This window comes from Vicugna pacos, chromosome 4 (assembly GCF_048564905.1).
Source record: "Vicugna pacos chromosome 4, VicPac4, whole genome shotgun sequence".
Taxonomy (NCBI): Eukaryota; Metazoa; Chordata; class Mammalia; order Artiodactyla; family Camelidae; genus Vicugna; species Vicugna pacos.
This window is the reverse complement of record NC_132990.1, coordinates 31,341,875-31,362,746: the sequence shown is the minus strand read 5'-3', so window position 1 is coordinate 31,362,746 and position 20,872 is coordinate 31,341,875. Positions and strand designations below refer to the sequence as shown.

General features: G+C 39.3%; 1 protein-coding gene across 8 annotated transcripts in view; it reads right to left on the bottom strand.

Moving 5' to 3' along the window:
* Window positions 1-20,872, bottom strand: part of GLDC (glycine decarboxylase) — a 116,788-nt gene that overhangs the window by 32,279 nt on the left and 63,637 nt on the right. For 7 of the 8 annotated variants that reach the window (XM_072959468.1, XM_015242580.3, XM_072959467.1 and 4 more), the window contains 12 exons: window positions 16,493-16,657; window positions 12,518-12,595; window positions 11,406-11,553; window positions 10,877-11,073; window positions 9,357-9,453; window positions 8,204-8,309; window positions 6,969-7,108; window positions 6,306-6,386; window positions 4,243-4,340; window positions 3,632-3,716; window positions 3,426-3,467; window positions 2,314-2,456 (listed from right to left, as the gene is read on the bottom strand). In XM_072959468.1, coding sequence (XP_072815569.1) covers window positions 2,314-2,456; window positions 3,426-3,467; window positions 3,632-3,716; window positions 4,243-4,340; window positions 6,306-6,386; window positions 6,969-7,108; window positions 8,204-8,309; window positions 9,357-9,453; window positions 10,877-11,073; window positions 11,406-11,553; window positions 12,518-12,595; window positions 16,493-16,657 — 1,380 coding nt within the window. Of the gene's footprint in view, window positions 1-2,313; window positions 2,457-3,425; window positions 3,468-3,631; window positions 3,717-4,242; window positions 4,341-6,305; window positions 6,387-6,968; window positions 7,109-8,203; window positions 8,310-9,356; window positions 9,454-10,876; window positions 11,074-11,405; window positions 11,554-12,517; window positions 12,596-16,492; window positions 16,677-20,872 lie in introns of all 8 variants that reach the window. The other variant, XM_072959471.1, reaches the window with a different exon arrangement.

Below are 20,872 nucleotides of genomic sequence, written 5' to 3'. Positions count from 1 at the left end.
AGTAAATCATGATGAATTAACCAGTAAGTAGTCAGCCCTGTGGGAGACCCACTCTAAAATCTGGAATATAGAATTATAAGACCTGGAATTTATAATCCACTTGTGGAGAGAAGATTACCACAAAGAAACCAAGATAGAGGTTGTAACAAGATAAAAATAAAATCACTCACAGAGAATATGTGGTGTATCCCTTCCTGTTTTCCCCAAATTAGACTTCAATTGTCCTTACTCACTGGAAGTATAGCCCTGTATTTCCCCAACAAAGAATAAGGCATTTCTCCATCTGTCACAGCAGCCTTTGGTCACAACCAGAAATATCCCTCAGCTAAGCCCCAACACAGCTCCTACAACTCTCAATTCAGCTCTTGGAAATGGGCAGTATATCTGGGAATCTCTGGAGCTGGAGAAAGCATCGCTGTCAGGAACCTGATAAGGATTTCTTTCCTTCCTCTAAGACTGGGATGGAGAATGGAGTCTTGCTGACAATTATACAAATGAGGAGAGTTAGACAGAGGAAGAGCATCAGGTGAACTAAGGAGAACAACAGAGAAACTTCAAAGCTGATGGCTCTCAACCTTGGCTGCAAGTTGGAATTACCTGGGGAGCATTAAAGAAATATGCCTGCCTGCATCCCTTCCCTCACCCTAGTCCTTCACCACTGAGACTATGAGTCCATCTGGGACTGTGATTTGGACATCAAGATGATTTATTTTATAGACTCACCTCATGAGGCTAATTTCCAGCCAGGGCTAGGAACCAGTGCCCTGCAGGAAGGTAACCTTCCTCATTCTTTAGTCAGTCTTCTGGAGACCCTGGACCTCAGTTTACTGCAAGATCTAATGACTTTCGAGTTAAAATGGTCTTGAAAAATTGCTCTCCAATACAACACAGAAGACGTGATCATATTCCATCACTAGAGGGCAGTTTCTTCATCCTGAACACTTAAAGTATTATTGCCTCCAGTTAATTCACTCAGGTTCCTCTTTTACATTAAAAAAAAAAAAAAAAGCTGCATGATGACATTTTTCATGAAGGTATACTACAGCCTGACTTTCATAAATGTCAGTTCCTTCCTATTCATGAAATGAGGGTTTGGGAGACTAATATTGAAAAAGCTCTGTGTCCTTCCATTTGTCACATGCCCTCTTCCTAAAAGGTTTGTATTGTAAGGAGAATATTGTTTTTATAAAGCTCATGGCTTTGCCATGTTACCTACGTTACCAAACAGGAGGTAGGGCTTGACAGTATCTGATTAAGATCTGATAACTTTCTGTCTCAGAAAGAGGGACAATAAATGTCTCCGTTTTAAAAATCATTTGATTTTTGAATCTTGAAATAGAAAATTCTACATTCCTAACACCATGCTAGGTAATGCAGTGCTGAGACTGCTGGTAAAGAAGCACACTGAGTAGTGGGAGGTAGAGAACCTCATTGGGGCAGACTCTTCTTTAGATATCCTCAGACGTTAACTCACATGCTGATAACACGTCTGTCTCTCTGTCTGTCTGTCTGTCTATCCCCATGAAGACAGAGAGATCAGTGAATCCAAGTTGACTATATATCAGAATCACTTGGTTGCTTCTTAAAAGTACAGATTTTTGGTCTCAACCACTGGAGATCTGTAGGTCTGAAGTGGGGCCCAGGAATTCATATTTTTAACAAGTACCCAGTAGATGTTGCTAGACAGAACCCTCTGCTTTTGACAATCGCTGCCCAAATTTTTTACTTTACAGTCAAAAAGACCAAAGCAGAAGAGGGGAAGGAAATTTTCAAAGTTAGTGACAAAACAAACCAGGATCCAGGTTCTCCTGGCCCTAGGAGAATGAAGCTTGCTGCTTATAAGGAGTTAGTGTGTGCTTGATTCTGATTCTTACGCTGTATCATGGACAGATGTAGTAACTAGTTTCCAAAGATGGCCCACGATGAACCATGATTCTCCACCTTCACACCCATATGTTGTCCCCCTCCCACATTCAATCTGGGCTGGCCCTGAAACTTGCCATGATGAAGAGAATGCTCTAGAAGTGATGCTCTGTAACTTAAGCATTTTGCAGCTTCCACATCCTTCTACCTTGGAACACTCCACTTTGAACAAGACACGATTCTGTGAGAAAGCTCAGGCAACCACTGAAGAAGTCCATATGGAGAAGAACCAAGGCCCAGGCCAATAGTCTCAACTGAGCTCCCAGGCAACAACCATCACTAACTCCCCAGGTATGTGAATGAGGCCCCTTTGGACTTTCCAGTTGACCATCCCAGTGGGTGTTATACCACAAGAGATAACTGAAAGAACAGAAGAAGAAATCCTCTTACCTGTTAGGCTGGAAAGAGATTCGGTCATAGCCTGTGAGTTCACACAAATCCTTCTCAAGTTCTTGGAAAAGCTGCTGGTACCCTTGAGCTTGGTCCAGAGGCACAAAAGGGTGGATGTCTGCAAATTCCTTCCACGTGATAGCCTGAAGAGCAAGGGGAGAAAACATATGCATATGTATGCAATAGTAATAACAATACTGACTTCAATGTTGATGATGACGATGATGACAGCAACAGCTAACACCGAGAGTGCTTACTATGTGCCAGGCACTGTTCTAGGCACTTTAAACATATTTATTCATTTAACTCTTACCACAGTCTTATGAGGTAAGTACTATTCTTGTCTTTATTTTACCAGGGGGTCACAGAGGCCTAGAAAGGGAACTTATACAAAAATACAATGTTTTTCCATTTTTCAGGAACAAAAAGGCCTCCAAATAGATTTATACCCATGGAATCCAATGAGCTGTTTCAGATATGGTTTATTCAAACTCTTACATAGCACATATATTATACTTTCTTCATTAAGAGAACAAGATACCAATACAAAACAGATGGAGAAAATCCTCCTGTCATAAACTGATTTTCTTTGCTTGATGTGATTTGTCACATCAGAATCATCCTGTGGGAACAAAGGAACATCCCAGCCTAGGAGAGATACTTACCAACCAGCACAACAGGGTACACAAATCTTCTGCTGACATAAGAAGTAAATTAAAACCTCAAATCTCTACCCTTCTGGCACTGTCAATGGATTTCTAGAAAGAAGGCTTAAGGTTCTTAATTCTACCTGAGATTAACAACTACAAATTGATAAAAATAAAAGCTTTTAATATGGCAGGTTTAAAAAAGGGGAGTGGGGAGGGTAGGAAGGATAAATAGTATATATTTAATTATTTTAATATTTTTAAATTATTTCACTCAAAAATTTAAATGATCAGGTTGTGATAAAATTAGGGTTTCTGCCAAGATTGTTGAAGAGCAAGATAAAGGATTTCTACAGTGGTTATTAAATCACGGTCCCAGTAGCAGTTTTCCCTAGTTATCTGCTTATGTACAAGCCAAGACACTGCCTCTGCTAAGCTCGCTCTTAATAGAAGAGACCTACTTACTGTGAGTTCAGAAGAACTGTTGAGCTTCATGGTGCAGGACCCCTTTAAGAAGCACAGCCAAAGTGTATCATGTTAGTGACTTCCTATGATCAGCACTCCCATTTACCTGCATGGCCACCCATTCATCCCTCTTGCAGCATATTAGATGCAACCCAAAGAGGTGGAATCAGAGTGGGGTGGGAAATGGAAATAAAGGCAGTAATTACCAGTGGAATCATGCTATGAACAAGGGAAATGTCTTTGTTTTCCAACTTCTTCATATATCTAACAATATTTGTTTCTGAGTGATAGCTGTGAACACAAAACACAAGGTTTAGGCCAATAGAGTTAGATAAGAGCCCCCACACATCCTCCTGAAAGAGAAGACACATTGAGATCTACCTTCAACATACAGCTCAAATTAGGCCATGGGCAACTTGCCAACAAAGCATCAACAGGAAGGGCATGAACCCCACAACCACCCTCTGAACCTCAGGGGATGCCCGAGGACAAGAAGCTGCCTGTCTGCATTAGAGGAAGGGCTGGAAATAAGAGGATGTTGAGTTCCTGGGAACAATCTTCAGCCTGGTGACTCTGCATCCAAACTTGTACCTCTTGAGAGTAGAATTAGGAGTTATGGTGCCAAAGGAGCAGAGCCACCCGGAAATAAGGGGTGATTTGCCCAGGTTAGGAATGGGACCTTTATGGCGACGATTTACTAGTAAGTCAGGCTAAGCTACGGTAACCCAGGCCATACCACAGTCGGAGTCAGAAGCCCCTCTCTACTGTGCTCCAAAGCCTCAACACACAGTGCAGAAGTCACACAAGCCACACAAACCTGTTGAACACTTGATGTGTGAGGAACGGGCTAGTTCTCTTGAAGGCAGTTCCTAGAATACCTCTCTGTTCCTCACCCATCCTTTCAGCAACCAGCTCCTGCATGGAGAGACCACAGAAACTAAAGGGCAGGAATCATGCCTGGAACTATGTGTGAACCAGGCTTCCAATCAGTGCGTATTCTGATGGAGCAGCAGAAATCCCCTACCACTCAACCTCCACCCACCCCAACCCCATCCACCCCTGGGACATCTGGCACAGTGCAATGACAGGTGTCAGGGGTCACGTATTGTTGCAATCCTCTGAAACAATGCTTTTAAGTTCCGTTGACCTTATCCACAGGAAATAAAATTGTACAACTTTTCCTGCCCCCCCCAAAAGTTGACATCTCCTGTATGTTTCTTAAATAATAAAGTAAGTTATTTTAAAGGGCTATTTAAAAAGTTACTATAATCTTCAAGTTAGGATTCTCATTGACACTGCTCTTTTACCTTTGAGAACAATTCTAATAAAATACAAGTGCCAAGACCATTTGATGGAGGGGAAGGAGAGTCTCTTCAACTAATGGTGCTGAGAAAATTGGGCATACACATGCAAAAAAATGAAGTTGGATCCTTATCTTACACCATTTACAAAAACTAATTCAAAATGGGTGAAGGACTTAAATTTACAAGCTAAAACTATAAAACTCTTAGAAGAAAACATAGGAGCAAATCTTCATGACCTTAAATTTGGCAGTGGTTTCATAAATATGGCTAAAAAAGAATGGCTACAAAAGAAAAATTAAAGTGGACTTCATTAAAATTAAAAAATTTCTGTACATCAAAGGACACTATCAAGAGAAATAAGAGACAAGCCACAGAATTTGCAAGTCATATATCTGGTAAGAGTTTAATATCCAGGATGTATTATTAAACACACGATTTGCTCCTCATTCTGCCCCAGGCTGAGAGTAGGGCTCACTAGACAGAACCCACAGTGGGTGCTTCATAAATGTTACTCAAACGCATGGAACAAACATGTGTGATTAAATTTAGTGCAGCGTTCTAGAGGAGAGATACTTACTCGGTCTTGTTCATTCATTAAAGTTTAAAAGAGAATAGTGTTAATACTTCCTTGATGATTCACATTTGTTATCTGGTACTAAAGTCATCTCTCAAAGAGGACATAGACAACCAGGATAGCACCTTTCCACACTCTGGAACCTATTTCTGCTTCCTTTTATTGATTACTTAACAAATATTTATTGAGTGGTTCCTATGCTCCAGGCCTCAAGATGTTGTGATTAACACCTTGCCACAGGTCTTGGTAGCTACTGACCCCTCTCTTACATTCTCATTCCAAAGAATCACCACCTCCACCTCACATATCCCTGCTATTTCATCATTTTAGGAATCAACTTAGTCACACTGAACTGCTTCAAGTTCTCATGTAATCTCTCCCCTCCTAGCCTTTAGGGCTGCTTTTCCCAGTGTCTGGAACAGTTCTGGCCCCATCCTCCTTCTCCTCAGTTGTGTCTTGAGAGCTCCTACTCATCTTTCAGGTCTCAGCTTAGGATAATTTCTTCCAAGTCTTGTTGAGGATGCTCACGAGCATCTTCAAGACATTGTCCATCATAATGCATCACCTGGATTGCAGTCTTGTCCTTGTTTGGATCCCCATTAGACTATAATCTCCATAATGGTGGGAATTGCATCTGATATTCCACTATTTTCAGGGCATAGCATATTACCAGGCACATATTAGGTCAGTTTTCCCAAAATCAACATAACCAAGATGCTAATGTCATGAATCTTTGTATTAAGAATAATTTGAATTAAACCCCACTAATAATCCTTCCAACTAGCTTGGCTGCACAGTCCTGGCCAGGGCCCACAGCAGTGACCTCCACCTATTAGCAGTCACAGTGTCACGGAATAATCACTGGTGTAATTTTAACAGTGGGCCACCTAATGTCAGACCTGGGCCCCCTCTCCCTCACACTCAGGCCCACAAGAGGCAAAGCCATCTTCTATACTATCTCACATAGTCACAACGAGGAATGCACATTTTTATTTTACTTACTGCAGACGACTCACAGCCAAAGATCCACAACAAGTCATCCAGATCTTTTTCATTGACTGTTTCATCAAGAGAAATACCAAGCTACAGAAAGAAAAATGAAGTGGAAATCATCAGCTCTGAACGCCAAGACCACTGAAGAAACCCTAAGAGGTGAAAGGGCAGGAAGTGCTGGACAAAACTCCCAGGCGTTCTAAAATAACAAGGTACCAGTATATCCAAGTTGGCCCTTGGGCAAAGGAGGCTAGACTAGCCTCGGATGTCACAAGATTTAGTTTTACAGCCGCTTCTGGACTCTAACAGTCTGATGGCTGCAGGGTTCTAGATATGCTCACCTTTTTCTCCCTTGAACGTACGTTATCGTATCACTTATCATACCCTTTACCTTTAACAAACATACTGTAGAGAAAGGAGTACTTTGAGCAAAATATGTGCCTAAGAGTCTCATATATGAAAGCACAGCATCTTAAGGACAGCTGACAATGAATTATCCTTTAAAGGGTCACAATGTTCCAAACTGAAAATGAAAATTATTTCCAAAGAAATAAATTGTGCCCAAAGTTCCAACTGATTTTTTTTTAATGAAGAGAAATTTTAATGAGAAAAGTCATGTAAATTTAGAGAATTTGTTTAAAAAAGCAAACAAAACCTGAAAGTTTGACTTACTGTCCCATCCTCGAAGAGCCGAATATTTATTTGCCGCTGAGTGGCCCTGCCCAAGACCTCCTTCACTGAGCAGCCACACTGAATCTTCAGAGTGTCGAAGAACAAGTCGTGCTGGAGCTGGTGCCCCGCTCGCTTGAGACCTAGACAAGACAGGAGAGCCCCTGGGTCTCTACATAGCAACCTGACCCTCTGCCACTCAGAGAAATAAAGAAATAAATCCCACTATAGCTGTTCCTGGTCCTACCCAGTGCTTGGGTGACTGCTTTTTAAAAGTAAATGTTTATTATGCTATAAAAAATTGTGAAATACATATAAAAACGGAAGTTGGTGGGTGGGTATAGCTCAGTGGTAGAGCACTTGCTTAGCATGCACAAGGTCCTAGGTTCAATCCCCAGTACCTCTATCAAAAAAAAGAAGGAAGAAAAAACACTATAATCACCATTCTGAAATAAAAGTGGTTACCTTTCGGTATAGATTCCTCTAGAAGTGAGGTGTATGTGTATGTTTGTGATATATCACATTACATGTGTTTATTTACCCTTTTTTCAAAAAAATTTCATGTATCATGAACATTTTGCTTTTCTACAGAGTAAAAAAGCATCATTATTTTTAATGGTTATGTAATATTCAAACTTACAGATGTATCATAATTTAACTAATGACTTATTATTGGACATTTAGGCTGTTTCCAAGATTGTGCTATTGTAAACAGTGATTCAATGGACACCCTTTTACATCCTTATCCAATTATTTCCTTTAAATATATTCCTAGAATTTCTGGATTAAATTGTAGGCACATTTTAAAAGCTTTTGATAACGTATTGTCATATCAAAAGTGCCTTCATAAAAGTCATATCAATATCAGCATTCTTTTTAATCTTTGCCAATATAATGGGAAAAATACTATTTTATTCTTTCAATTTATGTTTCTTTAACTAATAGTGAGGTTGAAATTATACATGTTCATTTGTAGGTGTATACGTAGGCGTATATTTTTTTAAATTACATTTAATGCCCTTTGCCCATTTTTCTTCTTCTGTATGGGGTGGTGGGGGTACTAAGAGCTCAATATTAACACTCAGTCTATCATAGATGCTGGAAATATTCTTCCCAGGTTTTTATTTGACTTTTAATTTCACACACAGTACCAGACATGCAGTAAGTTTTCAATTTTACTTACTCTCATTTATAAGTCTTGTTATAAACAAAAGTTTAAAAACAGATAACTAACTCACCTTCAGATAAAATCAAAGTGGCATTATGTACCCTCCTAGCAATATGTTCCAGCCCGTGGGACCCGTGGTAGATTGCAAACATTGCAGCCATATTCGCCAAGAGAGCCTAAAACAACAAAGAGTATTTAAAGAATCACACTCAACAATATGATGGAAGATGATTAGTGAGAGGGACTATCAGTCTAACTTGACGTGCCAAAACTGAAAACAGGGACAAAGCAAAATAATCAAACGTCCTGCCTTCTCCATGAAAAGGCATCACACACAGAACAATTTGCTGTCAACCAAAGATAAGTTTGTGACAAATGGTTCCTTCCTGGGATACTAGAAAAGTTCTTCCCTGAAAAGCAGCAGCCACTTTCCTGAGACAAAAATAATACAAGAAAACCAATTAAGGAAACTGCTCCAAAGACCAATGGCTTTAGAACAATCTATAAGAAGAACTTATCATCTACTAACTCCCTGGAGAGGCTTGCAAAAGCCTGGTGATGGGGCTTGGACCAATGCCCTGAGAAGGAAGAACGATGTACTGCCCACTGAGGTATCTGTGAGATCTCTCTCTTTCTCCAACTCTGAATGGAAGAAATGAACCTAGAAAGGATTGTATGCTCAGGAATGGTCCTCCACCTGAAACTAGGAATTGCCTGGATGTCAGAAAACACTGCTCCCTCTAACCTAAGCCCTTTGATAACATCCAGGTAGCACCCCCTCTTTTATTTCCCAACCACTTCAGGAATGCCTCTCATGAGCTCGCAGTACGAGTACCCCATGACCACTGGCTGGGCAGTCTGGACCATCACCTCAAGCACCTCAAGTGCCTTCACTTTGCCTTCCTCACACCAACCTGGAGGGCCTCCATCTCAGCCCTAAAAGAAGGTGCCCCAATCACTGCCCACAATGGATCTGCCTATGGCCAAGAATACTAGACAGCCTAAAGTGTGAAATGTGTGCGTACATAGAACTCCAGTAAAATACGTTGTATTTTGGTTCTGACAAGACCATAGGCTTCTCTACCAACAAGATCGTGACATTTCCGGTGTGCACACTGCTCAGTGGATGGTGAATGAATGAATCAACAACTGAGTGAACAAGTGAGCAGCTCATTTCTGTAGATTGTAAGGCATTCAGTGAGCAGGACAGGTACGTGATCTACCTGAGCTGTACAGATGTTGCTGGTAGCTTTGTCTCTCCGGATGTGTTGCTCCCTGGTTTGAAGAGCAAGACGATACACTTCTTTCCCACTGGCATCTCTGGACCAAGAATAAAACATTCGGTTAACACAGATAATCATAGCAGCAGGAGTTGCCATAAATAGAAATGCTTTTTCCTTCCCAACTTGAAGTGAATTCAGCAAAATTGCTTGGATGCAAAGCCATAAAGAAACAATTTCCAAACCATCTTCTTCTAAATCGGACTACTAATTTTCAGTTTGTACTTTGAGGATTTGAGGCACCGAGATATATACAATAATGCTAGGAACTCTGAAGAAAAATTTCCCAGGAATCACCTCCTAATATGATGATGTCACCATGAGAATTAAGCTTCACTCTGAGCTTCCTGGCAGAGTCAGAGAAAAGGGAAATACCTGACAAAGGAAACAGAATTTCTATTCTAGAAATCTGAAGCAACTATAAGGCTATAAATAAAGAATGTTAATAATCTTACCACTTGTCTCCAATAAAATTTCTCCTGTCTTAATACAATTAAAAATCTACATAAACACAAATATTCAGCAGTCTTATGCTATATTTCATCAAGCTCTGGGGTCCACTTTCCAGAAAGGCAAGAAGTTCAATATAAAAATTAACAGATTAAAAAGAAAAAAAGCAACAGATAATAATTAACATAAGAAAAAAATTTTAATTAGAAAACCTTCTGCCTCATCTCATCTGGTGAAGAGACATCACTGATAAAAGCTAATGCAAGTATACTTAGAAAACTATTATTTTTACATTAAAAAGAGCCATTTGCTGTCATGTGACAGAGTATTTCAGAACTTCACATCACTGTCACATCATTCACTAATTCAGACTACTCACTTTCATGCTAAGTTTCCCCAGTAATAATCATGGCATTCATCTAATTCTTAATCTGAAGATCTTCATCAATGTGAAGCACATAAGAAAGTACATCTGTAAATTATGCAAATGGCCAAGTAGCAGGCCTCTAGGAAATAACGTGGGGCACACTCGATGTCTGCATGATACTCGTTTATTGTACTTGTCTTTACATACATGGCACGATACACTTTTGAGAAAGAAACTAGTTAGATACAAAATGTACCTAAAATATTGTCTCTCAAGGTTTTCATCAACCTAAATAAATTCATTTCTATGACTTCAATACAAATGTTGTAAATTGTGTACACACTTTTTGAAATATGCATAAAATCATGGCATTTGAGAAGAGGTACAAGGCATTTGAGAAGGGGCAGGTATGGGATGAAGAGGGTGTGTGTGTGCGCATGTGTGTATCTTTTGGGATAGGGTGGAGGGTAGGCAGGGCACTGATACCCCAAATACATTCTCTCTTCTGAGTCTATGTTGGTCATTTCCTTAATCAACCCAAACTGGCCCAGTTAAATTCAGAGAGAAAGCAGCAACTTTTGTGATCAAGAGAAGAGCAGGGAAAACCATAACCACAATAAAAGGGGAGAATCATGAGCTGCTTTACCTTGTTACCCCAACCATTCTTCCAGGCATCATCCTCACCAAGCTTTCTCTGACAGCAAAAAAGGCTGCATGTGGTCCGCCATAGCCCAGTGGCACCCCAAATCTCTGTGAGCTGCCCAGGGCGATGTCTACCCCAAATTCTCCAGGAGGCCTCAAGATACACAGAGCTAAAAGGTCAGTAGCACAGCAGGCCAAGCTCTAGGAAGGAAACAAGAGAAAATGGACAAGGTTGTTACCTTCCCTGAGAACAGTGGGAGGATAGCAAATTATCTCCGTTACAGGCAGACTGGCAGAGTTGTTTGTATCCTGTGAAATTTATCTACTTATTCATTCATTTAAAATATTTACTGAGTGCCTACTGCATACCAGGAATCAGTGAAGAAATCAAATTTGAAGAAAGGAGGTAGGAGACAGTTTTACCATACCAGGTGATAAAGGAGTAGAAATTAAAACACATCAAAAAGAGGAACAATAATAATTCAAAGTTGGGACACACCTCCATGTACCCCCACAAAGAGAGGTTAGCCTACCCCTGCCTGATGGGCTCTCTCCACCAGCTCTGTAAAATCTTCCACCTTCCCCTCAGTGTCTGGGTACTGGAACAGCACTCCACTGACATCCTTCCCACTGAAGTCCATTTCATGGGGTAACTTCAGTTCAATGAGGACTCCAGCATACCTGGAAAGATGGAAGACAAAGAACAATCACACATTGGGTTTATAAGGGAAAATCAAAATTACCTACAGTGTTTTTTCCGTGATACAGCCATTCATATTCTGTGTCCTTCCTCGGTGCCCACCGCCCCACCCATTCCAACACATACCCCCATGCCACACCCGGCCCTTCAGTGTAACAGTGCTTCACATCAACTCAACTGCATCTAATGGCTCAGCTTCTGTTTCTCTCTCCACCCTTGCTACTGCCCCTCTCCCTCCCCTGTCCTGAGAGAAGAGAAGAAACGTGCCTTCCTAGGGCTTCAGAACCATACCTGTAACCACAGAGCCATCACCACTTTGACTTTGGATAGGTCTTGGGTGAATAGAAAACCTCAGTGAGGCAAGAAAGACCTCCCTTAAGTTCCTAAAACTATCTAATTCCTATATGTCAGAAAACCACTTCTGAAGGAATGGTTTTATGGGGTCAGGGGAAAGGCTGTTAAACACACCTGTAAGTGGTAGTTGTGCTGTGTTTATTTGATCTGATTACAGCACTTAAGAAATACAATATGCTTTCATCTACTTCATACTAACCTAGGTATTATGTGGATTCCCTATGAGTCCTATTTGTAGGAATACATATATTGTGTGAGAGTTCCATTTTTTCCCTCTGCTTTTCAAACTTTCCAAAATACCATTGAAATTATTTTAGTATTTTTAATTTTCTTTTTACAAAAACAAAGCAAAACAACATGGTAACTTAATATAAAGCAAAGGCAACCAAATCCACTATGTATTTTTTTCCTCAGTTCTGACACATTTTATGTGCCAGTGAGATCATGGGAAGAAAGTGGGACAGGAAGTAAAACTCAACAACCCCAGCTTAAACCAGGTTCACCTCTAACCAGTGTGGAAATAAGAAGGCGAAACAGCAGAAATGACCATGAAATCATCCCTGAATTCAAAATACAAATAAAATTAATTACTTGGCTCGAGTCTGGACAACAGCTATTGTCTGGGGATGGCAACGGGGATCAATAAAAAATTTCCTCCTCTTGTTGTGTCTGTTGAAAAGAAAAATCACATTCAAAAATGAACATTAAAGAAATCAGAGTATCTTCTAAGAATGCAAAGCAAAGACAGTACTTAAGGAAAGTCTGAGCAGAGGATAAAAAATAATGAGTCAGTAATAACTAACAGTGACATTTACTGGTTAGAATTCTACTAAAATCCAATTCCCATTCCAACCCCATTTAGTAAAATCAATTTTAAACTGGTTTAAATTTTTAAAAGTACACTATGAGGAAAAAGAAAACCAAAGGGTAATGATAAGGTACAAGCAGAAGTAAAAAACTAACTCTTCTAAATAAAAACATCTGAGAATTTTATTGCCAAAGGAGCATTGAGAGATTATTTAAACCAAGTGTCCTCGTTCAATGCAAGAGGAAAAGGACTCAGACAGGTTGTGACATTTGTTGAGCCACACAGCTATGAAGGAACTAAGTTGGGGCTAAGAACCAAATTCTGGAAGTTCTCTAACAATCCATGGTTTCAGGAAACAAAACTGATGGGGAGACATAACAGTTTGCATACCATGAGTACATGGGGTAAAAAGAAATGGGTGAGGAATACAAGTATACTGTGCTATGCATTTAATTTTTCAGAGAGGTCCATAATGACCAGTTAACAGTGGCTTTCTCAACGGAATGGAACTGAGAGACAGTAAGTTTTACTTTTCATTATAGCCTTCTCTCCTATTTGAATATTTTTCCACTATGAACAGGTATTATTTTCATAACAAGCATACATTAGAGAAGTGAGTAGAGTTGAGATACAAAATCAATTATCCAGTGCACAGCGCTCTTCACAATTTAAATCTAAATACCTCTGGAGAAAAGAGATATCTAAGCCTAAATGACCTAGGATGGAAACAAAAACACTACTATTTGAAAAAAAAAAATTTTCCTAAAAATAAGAAGTACAAGACTTCTTTTCAAGGGTAAAATTAAATGCAGGATGGAGGCTACGAGAATGATGAGAGAGGAAGCAAACCAAGCATTTGCAGAGTGAGTAGCCCAGTTCCTCTAATCAGTTCAGGACAGAACCCCTCTGAACCATCAACTACAAAGGCCTCAGCTTCAAGTGTGAGATGAAAGCTTTTACTTTGAAAAAGGTAGTGGGGAGAGAAGGGAGGGCAGCAAGAAGGTGGATGGGTTAGAAGATAAGGTGAAAATGAGTGAAAAGCTGAGAACAGAATGGGCATGGCCGTCCATAGGATGACAGGAGCAAGAGCCTGAACCCTGCCCTGGGACTGCTTGGGAAGCAGAAGGGCCTGGAACTTAAGAGGCCTCCGTACCTGCTGAGTGAGCTCGGGGTTCACAAGTGCAACACTGTGATTTATATGAAATATATATTTGATCACTCACATGACCAAAGTATATTTCTCATATATATTTGGTCTTCTTCCACAGAGGGTCACTGCTTCCAAAACTCTTAGAATTTCCTAAGTCTGGAGAGTAACCAAGGTGTTTTTTATTATGTTAATGATGCGACTTTTGCATCCCATCTAAAGATGGGAGCTGGCTGACAAAAGGAGCCAACTGTATGATCAGAGGGCTGGAAATTCCAGTCCCACCCACTGATCTCCAGGAAAGGGAGAGGGGCTCAAGGCTGAATCAATTGCCAATAGCCAAGATTCAATCAACTGTGCCTATGTAATGACAAAAAGGGTGAGGGTTGGAAAGCTTGTGAACTGGTAAACACAAGGTGCTCTGGGGAGAATGGGGATCTCTGAGAGCACAGAAACTGAGCACTTTCCACATACCCAGCCCTGTGCATCTCTTCCATCTGGCTGTTTCAGAGTTATATCCTTTTATAATAAACTGTTTCTAGTAAGTAAAATGTTTCTCTGAGTTCTGTGAGCTGCACTAGCAAATTAATCTAACCTGAGGGGGGGGTCCTGAAAACCCCAGTCGGTTGAATACAGGTAACAACCTGGACTTGGGACTGGTATTCTGAGTTGGAGGGGGTTGTTGGAACCCCAATCTGTAGCCAGTTGATCAGAAGCAAAAGTAACAACCTGGGCTTACAACTTGCTGGTGTCCAAAAATTGTTTGTTGGTGTGGGGGGAATGCCCATCCCTGATTGGAACTGATACCAGGATCAATTGAACCACCCCTCCAGTCTGTGGAAGCCAAGAAAGAGACTTACATGGACATTCAGAATGTAAACAAAGAATGTTGCCCACCAGTTCTACAAGGATCAAGCTATTAGCCCCTGCAGTCACCCAGTCAACAAGAGTCTGAGGCCCAAAATCTCAGACGGACACACTACCAATGTAGGCAGATTTCCCTACAAGATGACCACCTGCATGAGAATTCTATCAGGAAGATAAACTCAAATGTATTCATAAGGCAAAGAATTAAAGAAGGTGACTAAATGCTAACTAAATGTTAGCCAAAGTTAACCATGACTCAGCAATGCTACTTTTAGAAACGCGCCCTCAGGAAATAATCAGAACTTTCGACAAAGATTTATCCTAAAGATGCACAAAAATATCATTAATAGCAGTAAAGAAGGGAAACATATAATGTGTAACAATAGAGGTGAGTTACATAAATTATGGTACTTCCATGCAAATGAGTACTAATATATAGCCAATAAAAGCCATATTTTAGAAAGTTGATTAAAGAAATGGGAAAAATGTTCACCACATACTGTTAGATAGAAAAAAATAAATCAAGTTATAAAACATTAAATACAACCTAAGAATAATATTCTTCATAAAAGAAGGAGATATTTATGTATTCCATTACAGATTGCTAGTTTCTACCCAATATCCATTCTCCCTGTCACCCATAGCACAAGAACCCCAATATATAAGGGACAGCAATGTGCCCATGTGAAAAAACTACATTTCCTCAGCTCACTTGTAGGTAGGGGTGGTCAATGAAGCATAAGTAAAAGTCAATGAATGGGAGCTTCCAAAAAACTCTAAAAGAGGGCTTATTTAGCTAGAAGTATCCTTAACCCTGCCTCTTTTCTTCTTCCTGAATGCAGATGTAGTGGCTAGAGCTCCAGCAGTCATCTTGTGACCGTGAGGACTGTAGACAGGGAATGCTACCTATCATTTCAGTAAACAAAGAATGTCGCCTGCCATTCCAGTTCTACAAGGAAGTAGCCATCAGCTACTGTAGCCACCCACTGATGAATTCCTGAGGTGAATTCAGGATGGAGAAAACAGGAAGTATTCTATGCTTTGGATACTGGCCCTAGACAGTTAAGATGCATTTCTAAAGAATAATTTCAGTAAACCCAGACTCTTTGCATCTTCCCATACATTGAAAAGCACTAAAATCATTAACTTGAGATGTCTGTTCTTTGAAATTAGCAATAATCTTTTGATGTTCCACTAAATGTTTTTTTCTCAGCAAAAAACATCCTACGTATCCTGGCTCCTCCCTGACCTCTTTGAAACAGTTTCTTAGAGCTATCTGAGAGACTGTCTCCTAGGCAATGGTCCTCAGTAAGATCCCTGAAAAAAACTTACCTGGCGACTTTTAGGTTGTACGTTTTTCTTCAGACTGCCAGATGAAAGCCTTACACTAAAGACAGCAGAGAGGGGCATAGGTCCCTGATACTATATTAGAGTTGCTATTACATCCCTGAACGTAACATTATGTAGTGAAGAACAAACGGCCTTTCTTACACAATGTAAATCAATAAACAATAGAGGCCGTTTAAACCACTAAATTTTGATCTTTTTGTTACCTCATCTAACTAATATGATGCTGATACAATGTATCTCTCACACACAAATGTATGTATTTGTGTGCATGTGAGACAGAGAGAGCTATCACTGGACACTAACCAGGACAGTGGAGTCCCCACCTGCACAGCAGGAGTGACACTGGAAGATGTCCCTGATGCTGAGGGACTCTCATGCTGGGCCTCCCTCTCACCTGTGGCAAAGCTGCATTGCCTCTGCAGCCGCGGTGGCCTCATCCAGCAGGGATGCATTAGCCATGTCTATGCCTGTGATGTCACACACCATGGTCTGGTAGTTGAGTAAACTCTCCAGTCTCCCCTGAGACACCTCTGGCTGGTATGGAGTATACTGGGTGATCCTGTGAGGGACACAAAAGACTATGACAAACTGTGAGTCCACTATTCACAAAAGTTCACAAATTGCCTTCATTTTAAAATTCAGTATCTGAAAATTAAGTTTGCCTCTCTTAAAAATTACGTAATACATCAATAAGCTTACTTCTTGTCCTTTATAAAGAAGCTCAGAATTAAATTATAGTAACAATATTATCCTTTGGGGATAATCAATACTTACTTTTCCATCATTCTAGGTTACTTAATCTTACATTTCTATTTTAAATGTGTGTATTTTATTGTAAGCTGGCCTTAAAATCCACTTGAGCCTACCTATGGTATTATAAATAGAAATTTCACTTCCCATTACCTTTCTTTTAGCTAAAAGCTCACCTCAATTATGGTTCACAATAAAAATCATCCAAGAATCTAATACCTAACACTCAAAATTTGGGGGTTTGGGGAAGAGGAGCTTTATTTTATACTAACATAAGTTCTACAGGCTCCTAAGAAGTTAATGGAGGTCTATTTAAGAACTGTCACTATCCAGTTATTAAACGTTTATGGAAGTTAACTCCATAGCTATCAAAATTCAAGAATACAAATAGAAGGCAGTGTAGACATGAATTCTAATCTTACATCCTCTAGTTATTAGCTAAAAATGTGTCTCTAGGTATGTGAGTTAATTCACTTAGTGCTTTCATCCTTTTTTTCATCCCTTCATTCGTTCACTCATCCTACAAATATTTACTGCATGCCTGCTAACTGCCAGGAACTATAAGTTCTGGGAGCACATCATAAGCAAGATGGGTAACAGCCCCGATCTTAAGGAGGATATATTGTAATGGGGAAAAAGAGACAAAAAATACATGAAATCATTTCAGAGTGATACATATTATAAATAAGAGGATAGAGGGTGACTGAGGACTTGTGACAGAGTTGCTATCTTTTCACTGAGAATTCACGCACTCTACCATCAAAGTGTGTCAGACTGGGGTCCACGCTCCTGCTTGTGAGTAACATTGCTTCATATTTCTACTATTTTCATTCTTCCAAGCCTGAAGAGCATTAGGGAAAATGTTTAGGTTTTTTGTTTTGTTTCATTATCATTTTTTTCAACCCCTTTTCCTTTCTCTCCTGTTCTGGTAATCATATTCAGGATATTTCCACCCATTTTATTTTCTTTTTTGATGGCTTTGAAACCAATGTCTTCTTACCTTTGAGTAGAGTGGAGGAGCTTGCCTTACCAAGCAATACAATGTCAAGGCTTTGAAAAAACTTTCCTGAAACTTTCATTGGTGTAGTAGAGTGTGTGTGTTTGTACAGCAGAGTACATTTTTGCTTCAATTAACTCCTTGAACAGTCTGGCTTAGCAACTGTAAATCAGTTTGCCAAATTCTATGTGGGTGGTGAACTGGAATAAATGAGGCACACAATACATAATGTAGACAAAGTAAAAAGAGAATCTGAGCAGAAATGGAGTCACACAAAAGGCACAGACAAGGGGCAATTGTGACCTGAGAGCAGATAAGATCTTCATACAGAGCATAGCCTGCCACCACAAATAAACATGCTTAGATTGCCTGGGTAAAATTTTCATTTTACTCACAATCTTTATTTGACATATAGACAGACACACAAACTTACACACACACACACACACACATATCAGCTAGCCCATCTAAAGAATGGGAAAGATTCGGTAAATCCACAGAGCTAGATATAGAATATACTATAAGAAGAGAGAGAGAGAGACGCTCCAAAGAATTCATCACAGCACTGAATATAACAGTGAAAAATGAGCAACAAACTAAGTGCCCACTAAAAGGCGAAGGACTAAGTAAATCAGACAATATACTTACACTACCATGGATTCATTGTGAAAATGATGTGTAAAAGAATATTTCCTAACAAAGAAGATGCTCATGATTCATCAATTTAAAAAGTAAAATGTAAAATACCATGTTCCCATTTTTGTAAATTTGTAAAAATATAGGAACCAAAATTTAAATAGTGGTTTTCTCTGGGTGGTGAGATTAACCATACTTTTCTTTTTATTTTATGTTCTAAATGTTAAAGACATCAGCTACCACTTATTAATATCTTCTGTGTGTCAGGAACATGTTCACAACCTCTTTTTTGCTTATTATGTTATACACGCTCATTGTAAAAAGTTGGAAAATGGAAATAACTGCTGAGAAAATGAAATCACCCATTATCCTAAAACTCTAAGATAACAGTTAACATTTAGGTATATTTCTTATTTCATTTTTATTTTTTTAGTGGAGGTACTGGGGATTGAACCTAGGACCTTGTGCATGCACTCTACCACTGAGCTACACCCTCCCCACCAGGTACGTTCCTTTTCATTTTTTTTTTTTGTTATTTTTCTTTCTCCATCCATTTTTCTGTTGTGTTGTGTGCCCCTTTCCTTGTTGATTTGTGACTTTTAATTATGCATTATTTTTTTCTCCAGCTTTTTTGAAGTAAAGCTGACAAAACTGTATATATTTAAAGCATACAACATGTTTTGATATATGTATACTTCATGAAATGATTACCACAATGTTCGTTTCAGTTTCTTTTTGACATCACAATCATATTTATATTTCAAAGTAAGATTACACTCAATACATACACTCTTTTGATTTGTTTCTGTTAACATTATTCCATGAATAATTTCTAATAACTTAAAATATTATTCAGAAACATGCACTTGTTATGTGTTCTTAAATAATTTATCATAATTTATTTAACAAGTCCTCTGAAGTTGAATATTACTTTTGGTTTTAACTATTAGAAATAGGGGGATGGGTATAGCTCAGGAAGAGCACATGCTTAGCATGCACAAGCTCCTGGGTTCACTCCCCAGTACCTCCATTAAAAAGAAAGAGAAAAAAAATAAAGAAACAGAGAAAGAAAGGAAATAGTGTAATAGTGAACATCCTTATCTTTGTGTTATTTCCTTTGAATAATTTTAAGAATTTCAGTCCATATGCCATCTGTCTCCAGAAAGTTCTTCTGATTCTGTATTCCCTTACAGTAAAATAGGTTTCCCTGCATCTTCGACAATAGTAAGCCCTGGGTGTCAACCTAAATTCTCTGTGAAATGGGACAAGTCATTAACCTCTCCCTGCCAATTTCTCCTGGCCATCAATGGAGATAGTATCATCTGTATTAGATTTTATCTTAACACTCATATCTGGTAAAAATATATATAATGCATCTCGGAAATGGCAAAGTCCTTCCCAAATGTTGCTTGTTTTGAAGTTTTTAATCTTCTGTTCTGGTCTCATAGACTTCTCCCAAAGAATTAATTCATAGTTCTATTCAGAGATTATTAGATATTTCTACTTGGAAACAAATTTTTTTCTGGGAATTCATCACATTCCATGTCGGCGTCACATTCCCTATTCTTCCTCCAACTTCCTCCAATTATCACCAAAGACAGTTTCTCTTCTTGAATATTCTTATTCCCACCATTATGCCAATTCTCAAGGTAAAAACTCCAGATTTTTTATAGCTCCAAAGAATGACCAATCGCCATTAGTCTTCCTTCCGATGTCCTATATCCATCCCTTTCTTTCTTGTCTTACTAGCGTAGTGCAGTGCACAAAATAGGAAATCATCAAATATTTCCAGTGCAAATGTGGGTACTTGACTTTCCTGCTCAAATGAGATGGCTCCCTGGTTACCTGCAGGAAAAAGCCCCAAACCTCCCAAGGACACTGCCTCACACCTAAGACCAAGCTATTCCTTCAGTCACAGGCTTTGGGATTTGATATTCCTCCTCCCCTGCTCAGCCCTTTTCTCCCTGTTTAACCCTTTCTTAAGTCCAAGTTCAGGCTGATAAAGCAGAGACGCTTAAAATTGTTTTCTTGCAAAGATGACAAATATATGATTCTACTTCTTCAATTTGTAAACTCCTGTTATAGTCCATAGGGTTTTTTTTTTTAATTTACACTACTAAAGAGGCATAAATGATCTTAAAAATCATCTATTAATGGACTCAGATCGGTGAGTCTCAAGCCTGGAAATACTAAGTAAACCCTGATTTCAGGAGAAAAATGCTGGCACAGGGCTGGCCATCCTGCATAGAAGGGTTTAGCTGCCTCAGGCAAAACAGTGATCAAGAAAATGTCTGTGATCTACAATTTCTATGTTCTAACTGATACTTAACTCAATTGGTTTCCATTTCTGAATGTATTTTAATATTAAAAACAAAAGTATCTGCATATCCA